The following is a 21,242-nucleotide window of genomic DNA, read 5'->3' on the forward strand; positions in this document are numbered from 1 at the left end:
TGTATATATATATATATGTGTGTGTGTGTGTGTATATATATATGTGTGTATATATATAAAATACATTTTTATTGATTTCAGAGAGGAAGGGAGAGGGAGAGATAGAAACTTCAATGATGAGAATTATTGATCGGCTGTCTCCTGCACATCCTCTGCTAGGGATCAAGCCTGCAACCCAGGAATGTGCCCTTGACAAGAGTCGAACCTGTGACCCTTCAGTTCACAGGCCGACACTTTATCCACTGAGCCAAACCAGCTAGGGCTATCCTATATAATAAATAGGTATTATGCAAATTAACCCTCACACACTCACAAGATGGCTGCCTACGACCAGGCCAGCAGGGGGGTTAGTGAGGGACGACCAAACGACTGAACAGCAGGCTGCGTGGGGTTACCAGGCCGGTAGGGAGGGCAGTTGGGGTGACCAGGCCAGCAGGGGGGCAGTTGGGGGCAACCAGGCAGGCAGGTAGGTGAGTGATTAGGAGCCAGCAGTCCAGGATTGTGAGAGGGATGCCTGACTGCCGGTTTAGGCCCGATATCTGGGATCGGGCCTAAACCGGCAGGTGGACATCCCCCAAGCGGTCCCGGATTGGAGAGGGTGCAGGCTGGGCTGAGGCCCCCTGCCCCCCGTGCAGGAACTTCATGTACCGGGTCTCTAGTACTTGTATATTCAAGCAAAATAAACGGATCCAAATATGCCAAAATACTAATTAATATTTTTTGAGTACCAGACTTTTCATTTAGGAGAAAGAGGCAGATTATCAGAAAAATTTTTTATTAGTGTAAATATTAGAGATTTGATCACAGGGTAGCTAAGTGTACCTCACCTTAGGAGCATATACTTTTGTGATAAAAGTTTTCCTGGATGAACTTCTTTTCTCTACTAAATGTTTTTCCCACTGATTTTCCTTATAAAACCAAAGGTGTATTTGCTGAGGAAAACACTGATTCTAAATAATAATATAGTCACATCTAAGAATGCAGAAAATCTTTAAGAAAAACACACTTAAAGACGTTTTAGCCTGGCCAGTGTGGCTCAGTGTTTGAGCATCGACCTATGAACCAGAAGGTCACAGTCAGGGCACATGCCTGGGTTGTGGGCTCTATCCTCAGTAGGGGGTGTGCAGTGCAGGAGGCAGCCTATCAATGATTCTCTCTCATCATTGATGTTTCTCTCTCTCCCCCCCCCCCCTTCTTTCCTTTCTGAAATCAATAAAAATATATTTTAAAAAAGATGTTTTGGATGATTTCAAGGGTAATGATATTCTAGAACATATGCAAAGCAGTAAGGGTAATTTTTGTTTTGTGTAATAGCGTGAATAGTTCCATTAAGAAGAAAAATATGGGCAAGCTGAACAGAAAATCTTGGACTGAAAGCTTATTTAGCCCCTCCTCAATATGTGTTAGAGCAGGAGACTATGCAGTTACTCTGGCTGCTCAGACCCGTTTCTGGGTGCCCACGGGAAGCATAGGTAAGATGAGGTTGGTGGGGATAGGAGGAGGGGCAGCAGCCACGTGGTGGAGGTGGAGTGCAGAATGCAGCCCTCCTAAGGATAGGCACTTTCTGCTCACCTGGAGGACAGGGCACACTGCTTGTTGAGCAATGTCTATCCAGCAGCACCCTGATTTCTCTGTGGTGGAATTTACAGCTGGCCAGTGACTCCCTGGTTTGGGAATAAGTGGATGTAAGCATTCTATGAGGTTGCCTTTTGGCAGAGTTTCTGAATCTGCTTCTGTGCCAACCAGATGCTCCTATAATGTTAGCTTTCTTTTCAGAGCAGCAACGAGGTGGGCCAATGCAAAGCGAGGCTTGGACTGCCTTCCACGTCCTGATGGTTCTGGGAATCCGTGGCGCTAGATCGCGAGGCTGCCTATTTCTTGCTGGTTGCTGATGAACGGCCCTGCAGATGGGCCACGGGGGCCTTTAAAAGTATTTAAGAGTCCATGCATTATCTCCCACGACTTCTCTCACTCTCAGGTCAGACTCAGGTCCTCAGAGGTTTTGTATCACTTCTAGAAGTTTCTAAGGGTCTATCACAGTGGTTCCCAACCTGTTTTTGGCCATGCCCCACATAAACATCTCTAAAATCCTGATGCTCCCTTTGACATAGAATCCTTATTATTCAAAAAGTGAGCTCCTATTCACGTGGAGGAAGCCTAAAATGCCATTAACTTGGTCTAAACAAGCTTCCAAAGAACATGGCATTCATGAAAGAGAAAAATAAAAGAATGAAAGGACAGTTGAAGTACTGAGGAAGAAATCACTAAGAAAATGTTAATAAAACAGTAATATGAAGTGATATGAAAAAATAGCAAATAAAGTTTCAAAACTGAAATGCATAAATATGTCACAATTCATATTTATGTACTGTATATGAGGCTGCTAGAACCATAAGAAATGCCAAAAATTCACTGTTAATAACTGAAATTGCCCCCCTTAAACATAAAATTGCCCCCCTGTGGGGCATGTGCCATACAGTGGGAACCACGGGTCTATCATATACATCAAAAATGCCTTGCTTTGCCCGTTCCAAATTCTAGAAACAAGACACAATGACAAGGAAAATGTCTCACTTTGAATCTATCTCTTGCTTGTCTTGAAATGATTTTCTTTTTCCTTGCCTTTTTCCTTGCCAGGAGGTCAGGGTTCGATTCCCTGTCAGGGCACATGCCCGGGTTGCAGGCTTGATCCCCAACAGGGGGTATGCAGGAGCCAGCTTTTCAATGATTCTCTCTCATCATTGATGTTTCTCTCTCTCCCTCTCCCTTTCTCTCTGGAATAAAATAAACAAATAATCAAACAAACAAGCAAAAAAAAAAAAACTTAAAAAAAGAAAGAAAAAAGAGTGAGTTGGTACAGCGCTGACTGGGAGCTGGTGGTGCCTGGCTCTCCGCCTGCACCCTGGACTGCAGGGCCTTGGAGAACTCAGCCCTCAAGCCTGTCTCCTGGGTGTGTGGCAGGGCAGGCGCACACCTGCCTGCATGTTTTCTCAGGGCAGCAACACTGCTCCACAGAAGCAGCGGGTCTCTTCAGGGCACTATTTCCAAGTGCAGGTGCTCCAGTCCGTTGTGGGGTCTGTTCTTTATTTCTATGCGTAGGCGCCTGCTTCGTCTGCTCCCAAGACTCTCGAAGTCCTCTTCTTCCCCGGGTCTAACGGACCGCGATCGCCCTGGGCTTCTGAGAAACAGCTCTTCCTACTCGCTTCTACCGCTGACAGGTTTATCACCCAGGGCGGGGAGAGCGCAGGCTCCAGAGGTGAGTGGGCGGCCTGGGTTGGTTTGCATCCCAGTTCCACCACTTTCTAGCTCTATGACCGTGGCCAATTACCTTAATCCCTCTGTGCCTCCTTTTCCTTATCCGCAAAATGGGGATAACAATATCATGTCTTTAGGGTTGTTGAGGGATTGAGTTCACTTCTGTAAAATGCTTAGCATAACGCCTGGCACATTATTACTGACTTTGAGTTCCTCCCCAAAACTGAGCCCGTGGTACTCAAAACATCCTTATTGAATACTAGTACATCCATCCAAACTGTTTCCCTTTCCCCCCATGGCCCTGGTTAATCAAGGTCCCCCCCAATTTTCTACATTCTTCTCACCAAAGAGAACGTTTCAGAGAGATCTCCAGGAAATCTTTATCCAAGTCTCAAGAGGACACACCATCCACTGGCCTCCATCCATGCAGGCACGCTCTGGCCATTGTCAGGGAGTAGAGACGTGTCTTCTCTCTTTGGAGCTTAGACCAACGCTCCATTTTCCGGTTTCTCTCTAGGGGCAGCTTTGTTTCTGACGCCGTCCAGGGAGCAGCAGAAGTTGCCCCACTCCCTGTTCCAATGACCTCCAGGAGCGGAGGAGCGGCTGTAAGGTGCCTGTGAGGGGGGGCTTCAGTGCTGGTCCTGCCTCCGGAGGAAACGAGGTTCTTTTTCCTGCATTGCCAGCAGCTGAGGCTTCTGTCGAGCTCCTCATTCCCGTCCCCTTCCCTCCTGTCCTTAAGGAGATGGTAATACAGGGACCTTGGGGCCCAGATGCAAAGTTAATGTACAGTCCCTGCTAACGGCAGGGGAGAGGGGCCATGAAGTGGGAAGAGAAGCGGGCCACATCATTTATCCGGATCGATTGCTCTCAACCAATGAAAGGATTTGACCAATGCAAGAAGCCAAGGGCTACTCCATCCTCACCCTTATTTGCTAGTAAAGGAGCCAATTAGTGTTAATTGTGTTGGCAATTTGGAACAGCCACCAGGCCGTTGATCCAAGACAATTGCAGAAGGACATCTCTGTCCATTCTAGTCCCAGCGGTTACTCCTAGTCAGATGGGGAGTCGGAATGCTAGTAGATATCCTTTGGTCAGAGAGCGCAGACATGCCCTCTCCTTCTCACACGTTGACAGTGCTCCGATGTCAGTTTTTAATATTGTACATGCAGTGATCTGATGATACAGTTTTGCCATGGAGAGACAAGTGTGGATGGGTCAGGACTGGACTGAAGAGATACGTTTTAACATAGAAATGTTCACAATCTCCTCCCCCTGCCCCCATCTTCTCATTGATGGCCCAATTGCCTACTCCTCTCCACCTCCAACTAAAGCAGTTAATTTACTTAATAAAGGGGGGGGGGGAGGAGGGGGAGGTGGGGGGAAACCTGGGAGCTAGCGAGGGACTCCAAAGGGTGAGGAATGCCAGGGAGCTGAGGAGGAGAGGAAAAGAAATCCGAGCATCGTCAATGTCCTTGGAGAGTCGCTAGTCAGGATGGGATTCCTTTTTATTTTTTTGTTATTGATTAAGGTATTACATACGTGTCCTTAGGAATTCTTATTTTATTATTTGTTTTGCCTAACAGACCGCCCTTTAACTGCGATGCGGCTCAATGGACGATGCGCACCGCTGCATGAGGTTACACAAGCGACAGAAATAGGACAGTCGTGGCTATAGCATGTCCAGGGGCGAGTGGGAGGAGGGAAAGTGACGTACCTTCCTGGGGCCCACCCGCCCGGGAACTGGAATGCGTGTGTGGCCTGGTTTCCCGCCCGCGAACACGCAAGTCCTAGTTTCCCATGCCGTTCGCTGGCGATGAGGCCGTGGCTTTGGCGAGAGGAAGACCTTTCCCGGGAGGCCCCCGCCCCCGCCTCGCTACCGGCTCGGCTGTAGGTGCTTCCGTGCCGCAGCTCCCGCCTCGGGCCGGGGCTCCGGGCGCCAGGCTGCATTTTGGTGACAAAACATCTTGTTTTCAGGGAGGCTGGGCGGCTGCTGACAGGGTGAGCGGCCACGGCAGGGTCACTTCAGCGAGTCCAGGGGCGCGGCTTTGGGGTCCGGCTGGCAGCACCCCGACTCGGGACCGCCGCCGCGGCGGGAACCGGGGGCGGCGGGGAGCAGCGCCCACGCGGGAAGGTCGAGCTCGCGGGTGAGGTCACCGTTGCCATGACTCCGGGCAGTGACGCGCGTCGGCACGTGACCAGCGGTTGCCATGGCGCCGGGCCCCGGCGGCGCGGGCGCCCCGCCCCGGCGTGACGTCAGCGCGCCCCCCTCCTCCCGCCCCCCGCCCCCTCCCCGCGGCGCCCCGCGGCCCCGGAGGTTTCAGTGCACAAGATGGCGGCGGCGGCGGCGAGCGGAGCCGGCGGGGCTTCGGGGGCCGCGGCCGGGGGGGCCGGGCCGGCGGGCCGCCTGCTGCCTCTGCCGGCGCCGGGACCCCCGGCCGCCCCCGCTGCTGTGCCTCCGGCAGCGGCCTCGCCGCGTCCCCCGGCCCCGGCCTCCCGCGGGCCGGCGCCCGCCCGCATCGGCTACTACGAGATCGACCGCACCATCGGCAAGGGCAACTTCGCGGTGGTGAAGCGGGCCACGCACCTCCTCACCAAGGCCAAGGTAGCGGCGCGGCGCGAGCGCGGGGCGGGGGGCTCGGGGGCCCGGGGCGCCGGGCGGGGACCCTGAGGGGCCGCGGGACTGGGGAGCGGGCGCGGGGGTGCGGGACCCGGACGGGGTGCGGGCCTGGTGCCGGGACCGGGCGCCGCGGCGGGAGGGGGGTCCCGCGCCGACCGAGGAAGGCGGACGATCGGAACGAGGTGGGAACTCCGACGCCCCACGAGCCGAGCCGAGGAGACTCTGGAACCGGCGGGTGGGAACCCCGAGGGGACGAGGCAGGGGCGTGGGAGACGCGGACCGGGGCGGCCGGGCACGTCTTTGGGCGCGTGTGGGCTCAGGGGGGCCGGGGCGAGCCGGCCCCTCTGACAGGTCTCAGTCCGCATAGAGGGCGGGAGGGGGAGCCTGAGGACAGACGAGACCATTGGAGGAACCGATGAAGGAAATGGGGCAACACTGGGGAGAAATTACTTGCTTTTCTGCAGGAATGGGCTCGGGGACAGGGCGGCGGGGGTCGGGGGGTGCAGCACTTGGGGAGCTGGGCTGCTGGCCGGTGTGGCTCCCGGCGGGCGGGCGGGAGGCGGCGAGGCCCGCTGGTTCCCGGGACCCGCGGGGTGCAGTGATGAGATTCAAGGTCAGCGGGAAGCCACCCATGTACACACACCGTCTTACCTGGAAGTTCCCTTTGGAGGAAATCGGGTAGCGCGTTCCCGCAGCCGCCTCCTCTGGGAGGGTCGGAATCTCAGGCACCGGGCCCAGGCGTTCGGCTTCAGCTGGACCCACAAAGCCCATTTGTGCTCCACATTTTTCCTTTGTGCATTCTCTCACTTGAATGGACACTGTCAGTGGAGTCATGACTCGCGTTCAACACGCAGTTTGTTCCCCCGGCCTGACTAGGAAGAACCCCACAGCGGCGGCGGCTGCCGCCTCCTACACCAGCCCCACCAGTGCCCCTGCCCCAGCCCGCGCCCGGTCATCCGTCACCTGCCCGGCTTCTGCCTTCATGGCAGTCGCGTGTCTTCAGAAGCCAGCGGCGGGTCTAGGCCTCCTCTCCTGCTCACGTAGCGGCCGAAGTTGCTTTTCCCCTTGTTTCTGTCCTAGGCTCTCACGGGCCCTTGTCTCCTGGCGGGGTGGGTGCCTGTGGACAATTGATTGGTCCGTTTCACTTCCTCTGGGGAGGGGGTGCTCGTCAGCCTTCCTGTCAGTTGTTATCGGAGGCCCTCCAGTCTGCGGGTCTGAGCTGCAGGAGATCAAGCCCACGGTTCCCCGTGTGACCCTGTTGCCTCCAACCCTGGGGTTGGGGGGGCCGGGGGGGGGGTAGGCTGAGCCAAGACTCTGGTGCATCTCCACCTTCCCCCCACCCCAGTGTTTCCAGTTCTGCTTACTGTTAGCTAAGCCAAACTCATGTTTACAAACAACTCTAGTTGTTGGGGCCTTGTTCCTTGTTTTGTTATTTCCTTTTTTGCCCCCTCCCCCAAAGTTATCACATGTACTCCTGTGATTATTCTGCTTTGATCTTTGGGGGACGGACTCCATGAACTTAATTGGTTACCTGGTTTATGGTGTCTGTGCCTTAAAGAATTTTATATCTTCCAGCCCTTGAATACACCAAAATACTGATAAAAAATTTCGGACACACAGGGTTGAATGTTTTTGGAAATGTAATTGCAAACAGTTTATTCTTGGTGTTATATATGAAAGAGACATTTCTGTCTTCAGTAGTCAGCAAAACCAGTGGCTAATTATGGCTGGTCTGCCCACTTTCTAATTTTCCTGTGTGTGTGTCTTAGTTTTTCTCTGAGGCTTTGGTATCCTTTAGGACTGCAGCATTTTAGACAGTGGTTGTTTATAAATGGTGTCAGTGTTTATGTTGGTTTTAACTTTGATCATTTGTGGTGTGGAGTTATGCAATTCCTTTGTATGGAAATTTTCAAAATCTTGAATGAGACAAATGGATGGCATGGACAATGAGTTCAATGAGTTGCATGTGTGATGGGACCACACCAGCGCTCATTTGGGTTTCTGTGGCAGTGTGCAATTTCCTACTTACAGTACAGTTACAAGCGCCCTATCTTTTGTTGCTTAAATTACCCTGAGGACATGGGTGAAGCTTAATTCACAAGGAGTTGTCATGTGCTCTGGGTGAACGATGAGCATATTTTGGCCTGCTCCATGCTTAATCTGAATCCACTTTGGAAGGGTTTCTCAAATGCTGACAGCTTAGATGTGCTTAACAGCTGTTGACATACAGTATGAAGGCCTATCGAGGCCATGGCTTGGTTATATAACGCGAGGAAGGTGCCTGCGCTTCTAGCAGTGGCAGAAGCTGCCTTTTCAGTTCCTCAGGTAGGTTTTTCTTCCCAGGCACTGCAGCGCGTATCTTAGTCTGTGGCCAGGTCGCTTGGAACAAAGAGGGCTCCCCCCCCATCTCTTTCCAGATTGTATTATTTTTTGTTTCTTCTTTTAGAGGTATGTGATTTCTTCTCCTTTTATTCCTACAGGTCTGGGTTTTTCTAGTAACCATATATAACAATCAGACTCAGGTAATTCAGATGACATTTGTGTTGGCTGAAGGAGGGTAGGTAGTAGGTGTTTCTGAACATCAAAGAAATATTTATGGTCACCTTTTCTTATATGTACTACCCTTTCCAGGGACTGAGAAGCTAAAGTAAACTTCATTTATTGAGTAAGCTACAACACTCTGTCCAGCAGTAAGTGGTGAGGCTTGGCCCTTTCCCGGATTCTGTTAACTCTCAAACCCTCTAGAGGAAGGCCCCGGGGATGAATAAAATCAGTTGAGAAAGGGAAATATTTTCCTGTTTGGTTGTTGGTGATTTTTGTGGCGCTGCATTCGTGAGCTCAGAGTTCATGCGGGCAGCACTGCAGTGCTTAGCGCGCCACTGCAGAGCAGTAGCAGGAGAGAGTATGCATCTCTGACACACTTTGGTCAGCAGCTTACCCTGGCTGTCTGTCCTACCATCGCTGCTTTCCTTTTTTTTTTTTTTTGGAGGAGCCTTAGTCTGAGATTCTTCGGCTCTATCCTTTTGGTAGGATACTCTGAAGTATTAAAAAGATTTAAAATAAAGATTTTCTGTTCTCAATTGCTTATAGTATGTTGCCTGAGCCTAATTATACTTACACTGATTGGATGAATAAAAACAAAGGGTGTGTGTATGTATATATATATATATATATATATATATATATGTATATATATATATATATATATATTTAATATATTTTATTGATTTTTTTACAGAGAGGGAGAGGGATAGAGAGTTAGAAACACTGATGAGAGAGAAACATCGATCAGCTGCCTCCCGCACACCCCTTACGGGGAATGTGCCCGCAACCAAGTTACATGCCCTTGACTGGAATCGAACCCGGGACCCCTCAGCCACAGGCTGATGCTCTATCCACTGAGCCAAACCGGTCAGGGCACATGTATATATTTTTAAAGTATACATGACCATGACTATTGGTCAAAAAGCCATTGGTCAGATACTTAAAAAAATTTTTTTTTATAGATTTCAGAGAGGAAGGGAGAGGGAGAGAGATCGAAACATCAATGATGAGAGTGAATCATTGGTTGGCTGCCTCCTACATACCCTCTACTGAGGATCAACCCCCGCATCCCAGCCATGTACCCTGACTGGCAATCGAACTGTGACCTCCTCGTTCATGGGTCAGTGCTCAACTCCTGAGCCACTCCGGCTGGGCCAGTACCTTTTAAAAAATATATATATTTTATTGATTTTTTTTACAGAGAGGAAGGGGGAAGAGGGATAGAGAGTCAGAAACATCAATGAGAGAGAAACATTGATCAGCTGCCTCCTGCACAACCCCCCCTGGGGATATGCCCGAAACCAAGGCACATGCCCTTGACCAGAATCAAACCTGGGACCCTTCAGTCCGCAGGCTGACGCTCTATCCACTGAGCCAAACCGGTCAGGGCTGGGCCAGTACCTTTAAAAAATTCTCACCCAAAGATAATGGGTTTTTAAATTGATTTTGAGAGAGAGAGAGAAAGAGAGAGAGAGAGAGAGAGAGAGAGAGAGAGAGAGAGAGAGATCAGTTTGCTGCCTCTTGTACTCTTTCTAACTGGAGATTGAACCTGTAACCGAGGTGTGTGCCCTGACCAGGAATTGAACCTGCAGCCTTTTGGTGTATAGGATGATGCTTCAACCAAGTGAGCCAGCTGGCCATGGCTCAAATACTTTTAATGTTTAGTATTTCAACAGATGCATATTACTTGCCCGTTACTGGTTTATGGTAAGAGCGTGAGCTTTGGATAAGACTGCCTGGGTTTGGATCCTCTGCTGTTTAATAGTTGGGTGATCTTGGGTAAATTATTTAATTTCTCTGTGTTTGGATGCCCTCATCTGTGAGATGACAATAATACTTACCTCTCAAGTTTGGGTATTATGAAGATTAAATAATATATGCGAAGCTCTTAGAATAGTACTTAGCACATAGTAGGCATATATCAGCATCAGCATCATCATCAGATGCTATAATAACAAAGGTGAATAAGACATAGTTCCCCTTTTTGACCTTTCACCCCTTTGGAACAGTTCATGAATGTACAAGCCATTCATTTTGTTTGGGTAGATGCCATCCTGATGATATTTGCTTTCAGGTTATGTCAGGGGCACTTTGAGAGAGTTGGGTTAAACTCCTGTGGGCTATGGGCTGATTTCATGAAATTGGGATTTTTAAAACAGTTTTCCATTAGTTAAACTTTTTAAATCGTTAGTTATGAGACTTGTCTAATGAAAACTGTGGCTGATGCTGGCTTTTATTTGGGCTGCTTTGAATATTCTGTGTGTTTGTGTTACTTCTGTTTGTCACATTGGAACAGAGTTTGAGAGCAGTATTTTCTCCAGAGATTACCTTAAATTTGGTGGAGAATGTGAAGAATTATTCTTACAAGAACACATTTGCATTAGGGTACTACTTAGAAGTCCAAGGTCAGGATTCTTTACTTTAGATAACACACAGAGGAAACATGTTGCCCCATGACCCCATTCCACATATCGACCAGCCAGGACACATCTGCAGACTGTGTGGTTTGGTGTGAACTCATTTCCACGAGAAGAAAAACTCAGTGGGCTCATAGTTTTATATCCACTGCTAAGTAAGACTTTCATGAAGCACATGAGATGATGTTTGTGCTCATCAGAAGACTTGAAAGCAAGACTCGGTGGTAAAGAGAAAAGTGAATTATGTCAAAAAGAAATTGAAAGCAGGATTTACATTACAGTTGAGGGGATAGATCCACCCCTAGATAACACAGAAATGCCTGCTGAAAGGTGACTAATTCACTTTGATACATATGATACTTCATTTGTGATGGGGTTACCGACTTCGTTGAAACTTTGTGAAGAGCTAACATTGATTTGGACTAGTCTCTCTAGATTCAGAATACCGGCATTCCACTTTCAGCATCGGAGCTGTTTATTTAGCACTTTGGCTTTGGTGCCAGCTCCCTAGAAAGTCATAGATCTGGCGCAAGCCAGAGGTGCCCAGTCTGGTTGTTTCTGTGCCAGAAGTGCTGTTTTCATTTTCCAGGCATCAGCCTGGCTGATGTTTTCAAGTTCACAGCACAAAAGAGAACATAGTGGATTCTTGGAAAAGAAAAAGAAATTATCTCTCTTCACCAGAGCCACTTAAAACATCTCTGCACAGACATGGAATCTTTCTCTTACCTATTCATTCATTCAGCGCATATTTATTGAATCCAAATTTTGTGCAGGTTCTATCCTGGACGCTCTTGTTTGTACACTGATAAACAAGAGATAAAAAGCTCTTGCCTTTTTGGAGCTTCCTTTGTAATGGGAGGAGACAGATAAGAAACATGTAAAAAATAACTTCATATAGTGATGTGTACTATGAAGAAAATAAATGGGCTAGAGAGTGTCTGGGGAAGGATGCCGTTTCTCATAGAGGGGTCGGGAAGGCCTTTCCAATGTGATGATGTTTGAACTGACACCTGAATGAGCATCATGGGAAGATTTGGAAGACATGCTTGGTTACAGTCAATGCAGAGGGAATGGCCAGTGCAAAGGTCTTGGGGTAGAAAGCTTGGTTTTTTTCAAAAATTAGACCCAAGGTCATGGAACAAGAGGGAGGATGGTAAGGGGTGAAGTCAAAAGGTAGACAGGGACCAGGTAATATAGGTTTATAGCCATGTCATGGAATTAAGCATGAAACAGCATTGACATCAACAGATACTGAAGCAGAGCACTGTCATCATCTGGTTTATGTTTTTAAAAAGTCATGCAGGTTATTTTGTGGTTAAGGGTGAAAAAGCTTTTTCTATGCATTTCTTCAGATGGAGGAGGTGTTCAGTTTTAACACTTATATTCTTTCACACATTAAGAGAATAGAATACGTTTTGACATAAATTAAACATGATTAGCCTACAAATATTTGTGGATATTTGGACACAAAAGAGATCTTAGCAATCTTATATTCCAGTGCTTTCTTTCCAGAATCTAGAAAGATGGACTTAATGGAGTTTAGAATCTCAGGCCTTTAGGGGCTATTAAAGTAGTTTAGACCAATTACCCATTAGATTCATGACTCCCTTTGGTATCTTCCCTCCTCCCTCCATTTGCCCAGAATCCTATAGCTAGTTAGTGTGAGAGCTAGAATTAGAGTTCAGGCATTCCAGTTTCTAGTTAACTACTCTGACTCCTCCAGTCATAAAAAACAGTGCCCTTGCCTTCTGAGCACTTGACTTTTTTTTAATTAGAGAAACAAGACATACCTACTAATTAAAGCAGGGGTCCTCAAACTACGGCCCGCGGGCCACATGCAAATACAAATATTGTATTCCCGTTTTGTGTTTTTTTTTTTTTACTGCAAAATAAGATATGTGTAGTGTGCGTAGGAATTTGTTCATAGTTTTTTTTTTTTAAACTATAGTCCGGCCCTCCAACGGTCTGAGGGACAGTGAACTGGCCCCCTGTTTAAAAAGTTTGAGGATCCCTCAATTAAAGTCTAAGATATCCTTTCTGTTAATCTAAATTTCAAAAGTGAGATGTCATGATTAAAGGACAATCTTCCAAACAGGAGGAAGAATATATACCAACACTCTATTTCACCTATCCTTGGGCATCATTTCACTCTGTCACCCCTGTCACTTACCAGCAGTCCTCCATGGATCCATTACTTTGCCATTGTTTTGCCTTTAAGCCTCTGTTCAAATACCCCTTGGTGCCCCCTTGACGTGACTAAGGTATCAAAAAGCCTTTCAAAACACTAAAGAAGTGAAAGGGAAAGGAACAGAGAAGGCAATGACCATAAGCACAGTCGGCCTTGTTTTGTTCTCCTTTGCCACTGAATCTCGCTCACTCCCAGGGAAGGGGAGTCATTATGCTTCTGCTCTTGGACTGGTCCATCTTTGAATGTACCTGTCTTAGATGGACTCCTCACTTTACAGATTATTACTGGTTTCCAGGGGATGGTGCCGTCTTTTAACTCATTAAGAGAACTGGTCACCAAGATACATACCGTGATGACACAGGTGAAGGCCAAGATAACCTCTTAGCTAGAGCTTTTCTTATGTGGTTCTAGTTTTTGGTCTAAGAGCTACACCCGTTTCCCCAGTGCATGACCTCAGCCTTCAGGTGAGACCCTGAGCCCTTCTAATAGTGAGTAGCTTGGTCCCTTTTGGCATAATACATAATACAGGCCTGTCATACTGTCCTGTGGATGACCAAAAATTATATACATTCTTGTGGATTTTTGTCCTAACATAATACATACTTGTTAAAATAAGTGGCCAAGCAGTGTCTTTGAGAAGCCTCAACAGCCTTGGATGAATTAGCTTCAGAGATATATTTTTAAATCTGTTCACAATAAAGTTCCATCAATTAGTATAAAACTGTTGGATGAGCCGTCCTGAAGTTCTGTTAGGATCATACAGGGTGGGGCAAAAGTAGGATTACAGTTATTTGTATGGAAAATAATACAATAACTAATAAATCTATATATATAAAAGCCAAGTGACTGGAATGACCCGTCACTATGATGCGCACTGCAGCGGCCAACCGGCCTGATCGCCCCACCCCCACCCCCCACTTCCCACAACTACCTGCAGCCCCTCCCCCTGGCCGGCCCCACCCCTGATCACCCCCCCTCACCCCCAATCGGGGATGGGGCTGGCCGACCTCCCTCGCTGGCTCGCCCTGATGGCCTCCATCAGGGTGGGACAGCTGGACTCCACCCATGCACAAATTTGTGCACCAGGCCTCTTGAAGAATAAACTCTGTTTCATGTACTCATAACTGTAAACCTACTTTTGCCCCAACCTGTATTTCTGTAGACAGTGAATAGTATTTCATCTCAGAATTTAGGATGTCAGAGAGGTAGGAACCAGATTGTGAATACTCAGCCTCATTTTCCAGAAGCTGAAAAGGAAAGAGAAGCAAACCCATTACCTGTTGAAGCTTGTCTGTGTAGGCTGGGCTCATTCATTGGGATACGTTTGGCCAGTTGTCTTAAACTATATTTAGGTTTTGATTAGGAAGTTCTGAGAAATTACCAAATTTCTGCCACATGTCAGCTCCAGTACAAGCAGTATGTTTTACTTCAACCCAGGCATGTGCCTTTGACCAGAATCAAACCCGGGACCCTTCAGTCCACAGGCTGACATTCTGTCTCCCGAGCCAGACAGGCTAGGGCTGTTCAGTTCTTCATACTAGGTGAGCTGACTGAAAACAAAAACAAAACAACTTTTTTGTCACTGACCTTTAATTTCAATGGGTTGCTTTTAATGGTTTTGACCTTTTTTTTTTTTTTTTTTTAAAAGGATATGATATATTTTTAATATATTTTTATTGATTTTAGAGAGGGAGAGGGAGAGAGAGATAGAAACATCAGTGATGAGAAAGAATCATTGATTGGCTGCCTCCTGCACATCCCCCACTGGATATCAAGCCGCAACCCTGGCATATGCCCTAACCGGGAATTGAATTGTGACCTCTTGGTTCATAGGTTTATGTTTAACCACTTAAAATTTCATATATATATATATATATATCTCCTTTTACATCACTTATTTGTTTGAATCATGGTCTAAATCCTATAAAATAAAAGGGTAATAAGCAAATTGACCCTAATAGCAGAACGACTGGGAATGACTGGTCACTATGACACACACTGATCACCAGGGGGCAGATGCTCAATGCAGGAGCTGCCCCCTGGTGGTCAGTGTGCTCCCACAGGGGAGCTCTGCTCAGCCACAAACCAGGCTGACGGCTGCCAGCACAGCGGTGGTGGCGGGAGCCTCTCCCACCTCCTCAGCAGCGCTAAGGATATCCGACTGCAGCTTAGGCCTGCTCCCCTCTGGCAAGTGGACATCCCCTGAGGGCTGCTGGGCTGCCAGAGGGATGTCTGACTGCCAGTTTAGGCCTGATCCCCCGGGGAGTGGGCCTAAGCCAGCAGATGGACATCCCCCAAGGGGTCCTAGACTGCGAGAGGGCACAGGCCAGGCTGAGGCACGCCCCCCCACCCCCCCGAGTGCACAGATTTTTGTGCACCGGGCCTCTAGTAAGTTTATAATTGATGTCTCAAGTGTTTTTAAAAATATATATTTTTATTGATTTCAGAGGGGAAGGGAGAGGGAGAGAGAGGTAGAAACATTAGTGATGAGAGAGAATCATTGATCGGCTGCTTTCTGCACACCCCCAACTGGGGATCGAGCCTACCACCCAGGTGTGTCCCCTTAATTGGAATTGAACCCAGGATCCTTCAGTCCTCAGGCTGACACTATATCCACTGAGCCAAACCAGCTAGGGCATTGTCTCAAGTTTTTAAAGAAATTTTTTTTTTTTTTTCTCTTTAGGTTTCCCTTTCTTCTCTTTTTCTTTGTAATTTACGAAACAAATTTGCTAATCTTTTAATATAGGGCCAAGGTCTTTCTTTGTATACTGAAGGGAGTTCCTTCTATCTTGTTTGCATTAAACATACCCATAGTTCATCATCTAAGATTTCCAGTTTTGATTTGCTTTTTTAAAGAAGAGTAGAAATTTGAAGGCATTGGTGAAGCAATATGAGTACAGAATCCCTCTTGAGTTTTATGATTCCCCCAATCTTTTGTTTCATCCATATCTAATTTGACTTTACCACATCTTTTTAAGCATTCAACTTAGTTTTCTTTTCTTAAAAGATACATTCTTTTATTGATTTCAGAAAGAGGATGGGAGAGGGAGAGAAAGAGAAACATTGATGGAACCTGCAACCTTAGCATGTGCTCTGACCGGGAATTGAACCGGTGATCTCCAGTGCATGGGACGATGCTCAACCAACTGAGCCACATCGGCTGGGCTCAGCTTAGTTTTTATGGAAACACTAGTGGCCTGGTGCACGGACTTGTGCACACTGAAAGGAAATTAATTAGAATAAATATATTAATATTGCTATTTGCCCTTTATAATAGAAGTGTCAACCAAATTCACGATTGACAATTACAGATTGAAACACGTGTGCGATTGGCGCCAGTGAGAGATTTATATGTATCGTGCATGTGTGAGTCAACTTAGCCTTTTATATATATAGAATAAGATCTGATTCTATTAGACCTGATTTCTGATTTAGCTAAACATTTTCCAGCCCAGCAAAGCACCCCAACTTCTCTTTCAGGTAATTGTCAGCAACACAGCAGTACATATCAATACGAAGCAGATTATTGTAGATCACGCAGGGAGAACAAAGGGTAAAATATTTAACTGCAGCAGTGTTTGACTCTATTCTGCACAGTGAGAAAACATGAAGTCATTTTCAAGTTTCACCATTTCTAAACTTTCTAAATCTCCGTTTTCCCGCTAATGAAAAGAAAATAGGATTCTATCAAGTCTCCTACCTACTCCAGGACTTCTGTGAAGATCAAATGAGATGAGGCACGTGAAAACCCTTCACAAACATTTGGTTAAACTGTAAAATGTTTGCCCCTGGCTATACTAGGTGTACCAGTTAATGTGGATTTTTTTCAATAGATGGAGTTATACATATGTTGATATATATGCGATTTGATATGTATGCTATTTTGTTGTATTGACAGCAAGCTTCAAAACTTCATATGTCAAATTTTCTTTTTCTTTTTTTCAAATCATAATACTTTATTTAAAAAAAAAGCATCCTAAATATAGGATTTCGTAAACACTGGTAGGTAAACATGTGCAATTTTAAATACAAAGTAAAGCGGCAAATGTCCTGCAGTGGTGGTCCCACCCAGAGCATGACTGTGGCTCCATCTCCCACAAAGGCATCAGGTCTGCTTTCTGAACTCACTATGCATTTTAACAATTTCAAAATGATGACATTAAATAAAATACTCAAACCCCTTCTTAACTTTCTATTTTCACTGGATACAAAAGGCTCCATGCCACACTTTGACCGTGTGAATGAAAGCCTGTGTTCTGACTGGTTTTACTTACACAGGATCTGTTGGAACACTATGCACATAGAGCTCTCCTTCCTGGGCTTATTCCATAGTATTTCCTTAGACTGTGTACATTATCACACCGTTCTCTTGGAATTTAGTTGAAAATATTGGCTATTGTATATTGTATATTTGCCTGTATATTGTGTAAATCCAGATACTTTCCAGCTTCTTTACCTTTTGCTGTCATTCTTTTCAGCCTGAGAAATCGTTAATATCACCACATTTTAACACTGTTCCTTGCCCAGTACTCTCCAAGTCTCAATGGCAAATGTTTCCTACTCAACAATACGTGATACGATGCAGACATGAACTGATTCTAAACCTCAAATTCAGGTTCATCTTGGCTTGCTGAGCTACCTCGAAGACAGTCTGGGTAAAACTATTTCCTTATGAAAATGCTTCTGTGTAAGTCACCTGGCTTACTTATTTAGGCACTTAGAAAAAACACCAGACCTGAGTCCTACCCTTTGTATTAGAAACACCTCTTGCTCAGGTGGCCAGTAACTGATTCTTAAGGGAATGACTACAACCCAGCCGAGAGGTCCTGCCACAGCAGAATGTCCTGGCCCTGGAAACAGCAGCTCTGAGGGGAGCCACCAAGTGACAGTGATGCTGGGCTCCAGGCGGGGAGGGCGCGGATGCAGGAGAGCCTCCCGCTCCAGCTTCCTCCTGTCACCACCACCTGGTGACAGTGGCAGATTTACCTCCCCAGACTGTCCATGGGGTTGGCGCCAAAAGCATATTTACCCAATTTGGGAAAAGAAGATATAGTTCTTAAAAGTCAGAATAAGTTCATCATTCATATAGAACAGCGGTTCTCAACCTGTGGGTCACGACCATTGGAAACACATATAGCATATCAGATATTTACATTACGATTCATAACAGTAGCAAAATTACAGTTATGAAGTAGCAACGAAATAATTTTATGGTTGGGGGTCACCACAACATGAGGAACTATATTAAAGGCTCGTGGCATTAGGAAGGTTGAGAACCACTGATATAGAAGAAAGTGTTCACTACATGCCATACTTTTATACGTGGCTTTCCAACTAAGCAAGGACTAGAGTATCAGCTGCAGCGTGTTGACGCTTACTAAACATTACCAATACATGAGCTGTGTAACGAAAGTTATACATATACCACAGACTACACACTCAATGCAAATGTCCTTTGTGATGACATGGAAGTCAACTGAAAAGTAAAGGCAGCACCATTAAACAATACTGGGCTGGTCGGTTCCTAGTGGGCATGAATGTATACTGGTAAGGTCATAGCCAGACCTGACCTGGCCATCAGCCTTACAAATGGGTGCCATGGTAATCAGAACTCTGCAGGTGGGGTGGGGGGTGGTTCAGTTTAACCCCGATTACTTTTCAGAGAAATAGAGCATCGATTTCCACTGTGATGCTGACCACATGCAAAGAATACACTTACTAGTAAGATTCTTGCTCTTTAAGCCTGGAAAGAGCAGCTTTCAACGCCCATCCGACGTCACTCTTGGAGGACTGACTAGCATGGTCAAAACAGAATCAAGCAGCTTGCCCTATAGCATCTCATGGGAATGGGATTTAAGAAAGCCAGTCATGCTCTTAAAGGACTTGAAAACTATGTGCCTCTTTGTAAGTTGTGATGAGTAAATTCCTGGGGCAGGTGACTGGAAGGCCAGCCTGTCGTGTAGAAGGGGAGATGATCCCATGACATCCGGCTCTAGCCATGGGGACACTGGGGAAGGTGGTTCAGTGCTGGGGAGGGTGATCTGGTTGTCGCTGTGCATTGACACGCAGTGACAGAGCGAACAATTACTAGGTCTCACTTCCCTTCAACTCATCCTTCCTTGGGGGATGATATTAGTATGGTTTCTTACTCAGTGTGAGCAGTTGATAGACTATTTCAAAATGAAAATATCCTGGTATCCAAAAAAATTCCCTAAGTATGAAAGGAATGCACAAAGAAGAATCCTGTACTGGGACAAAGCCTGAGCAGGTAATGCCATATGTCAAATTTTCTGAAGGTGTTAACATCATAGATATTTTTACGCTTAAAAATGTCGAATTTTGTGTAAAAAAACATTTTTGGAAAGTTTTAATTCATTACTTTATTTTGATGAAAAAGTTATTGTATACTTCGGACAGCTTATGGTGAACATGCTCCATCTCAAGATACTTGTGAACGCTGGTTTAAACACTTTAAAAGTGATGATTTCCATGTGAAAGGCAAAGAACGTCCAGGTCAACCCAAAAAGTTTAAAGACCAACAATTACAAGCATTATTGGATGAAGATGTGTGTCAAAATAAAAAACAACTTGCAGAAAGATTAAACATTGCTCAGCAAACAATTTCTGATCGTTTACAAGCAAAGGGAAAGATTTTAAAGGAAGGAAATGGGTGCCACATCAACTGAATGAAAGACAAATGGAAAACTGAAAAGTCATCAGTAAAATGTTGCTTCAACGGCACGAAAGAAAGTCTTTTTTGCATCGAATTGTGACTGGTGATGAAAAGTGGATTTATTTTGAGAATCCGAAATGCACAAAATCATGGGTTGATCCAGGTCAACCATCAACATCAACTTCAAGGCCAAATCGCTTCAGAAAGAAGACAATGCTCTGCGTTTGGTGGGATCAGGAAGGTGTGGTGTATTATGAGCTTTTAAAACCAGGTGAAACTGTTAATACTGATTCCTATTAACAACAAATAATCAGTTTGAACCACACTTTGATCGTTAAATGACCAGAATATTCCAGAAGACACGGCAAAGTAATTTAGCTTCATGATGATGCACCATCACACACTTCAAAACCAGTAAAGACATGTTGAAAGATCTTGCCTGGTGTATTCACCAGATCTTGTTCCTTCAGATTACCACTTGTTCTGATTGATGGCACATGCATTTTCTGAGCAGCACTTCAAAACGTACGAAGAAGTGGAAAACTGGGTCTTTGAATGGTTTGCCTCAAAACAAGAAAAGTTCTATTGGGACGGTATCCACAAATTACCTGAAAGTTGGGGGAAATGTGTAGCTAACGATGGACATTACTTTGAATAAAGCACTTTTGATGTTTCTCCTGAAATTATCGTGTTTTCTTTGATTACAAAATCTGCCGTTATTAACCGGTACACCTAGTAAATCATTCGGGTTCCTGGGCTGAAGAAACTCCAAGGAGGCTAGTCGCTAGGGAGAGGAAGCCAGCTGTTGCTATGTGATGTTATTACCCGGTGACCACAGCGACTGTTTCCAGGCTGGGCTGGGCTGTGGGCCGCATTTTGTGCCATGGGTTCTTGGCAGCGTTGGCTGTGATTTGGTGGGGTCTCATTCCAGAGTGGTGGCGGGGCCTGTGTCCCACTTTGGGGAAGCTGAGTGTTGGTTTGTCAGTGCCAGGTCCGTGGTGCTGTTTATTTTTAAACTAGTGGCCTGGTGCACAAAATTTGTTGGGGTCCAACCCCAGCAGGTCCAGGGGTCCCCAAAGGTGTGGACGGAGTCGGCAAAGAAGGAAGGGCATGGAGACAGCGTTCAGTTGATCAGCAGCCTAGCCAGGATCTCTAGCCAAGTTCTGGTCTGGATCTCCAGAGAGGTTCTGCTCTGGATCTCCAGAGAGGTTCTGTCCAGGTTCTCCAGTCAGGTTCAGTCACCAGGTTCTAGTCAGGCTCTCCTGCCAATCTCCGCAGTCAGGTTCAGTCCAGGATCCCCTGCCATGCTCTCTTGCCAGGCTCCGCCTCCAGGCTCCGAGGCCAGTCCCTGTCCAGGATCCTCTGGCATGCTCTCTCCAGCGAAGTTCTTCTGTCTCTAGAGAACGTTCTGTGTAGGTTCTGTGCCTAGGCTCTGTCTCTCTTGGTCCTGTCTCCCAAGCCCTGTCTCCTAAGTTCTGTGTTCTAAATTCTGTCTCTGAAGTTCTGTCTCTCGCTGTCTTGTTGCATCTGTATTTATACTAGTTGATT

General features: G+C 46.4%; 1 protein-coding gene across 5 annotated transcripts in view; it reads left to right on the forward strand.

Annotated features, from left to right (window-relative positions):
* Positions 1-5,106: 5,106 nt before the first annotated feature.
* Positions 5,107-21,242, forward strand: part of SIK3 (SIK family kinase 3) — a 299,150-nt gene continuing 283,014 nt past the window's right edge. Inside the window, exon 1 of one of the 5 annotated variants that reach the window (XM_059707774.1) lies at positions 5,107-5,857. In XM_059707774.1, the coding sequence (XP_059563757.1) occupies positions 5,585-5,857 (273 nt within the window). In that variant the 5' untranslated portion in view covers positions 5,107-5,584. The remainder of the gene's footprint in view (positions 5,858-21,242) is intronic. The other 4 variants (XM_059707775.1, XM_059707772.1, XM_059707773.1 and 1 more) reach the window with 4 other exon arrangements.

The sequence above is a fragment of the Myotis daubentonii genome, chromosome 9 (genome assembly GCF_963259705.1).
Source record: "Myotis daubentonii chromosome 9, mMyoDau2.1, whole genome shotgun sequence".
Lineage (NCBI taxonomy): Eukaryota > Metazoa > Chordata > Mammalia > Chiroptera > Vespertilionidae > Myotis > Myotis daubentonii.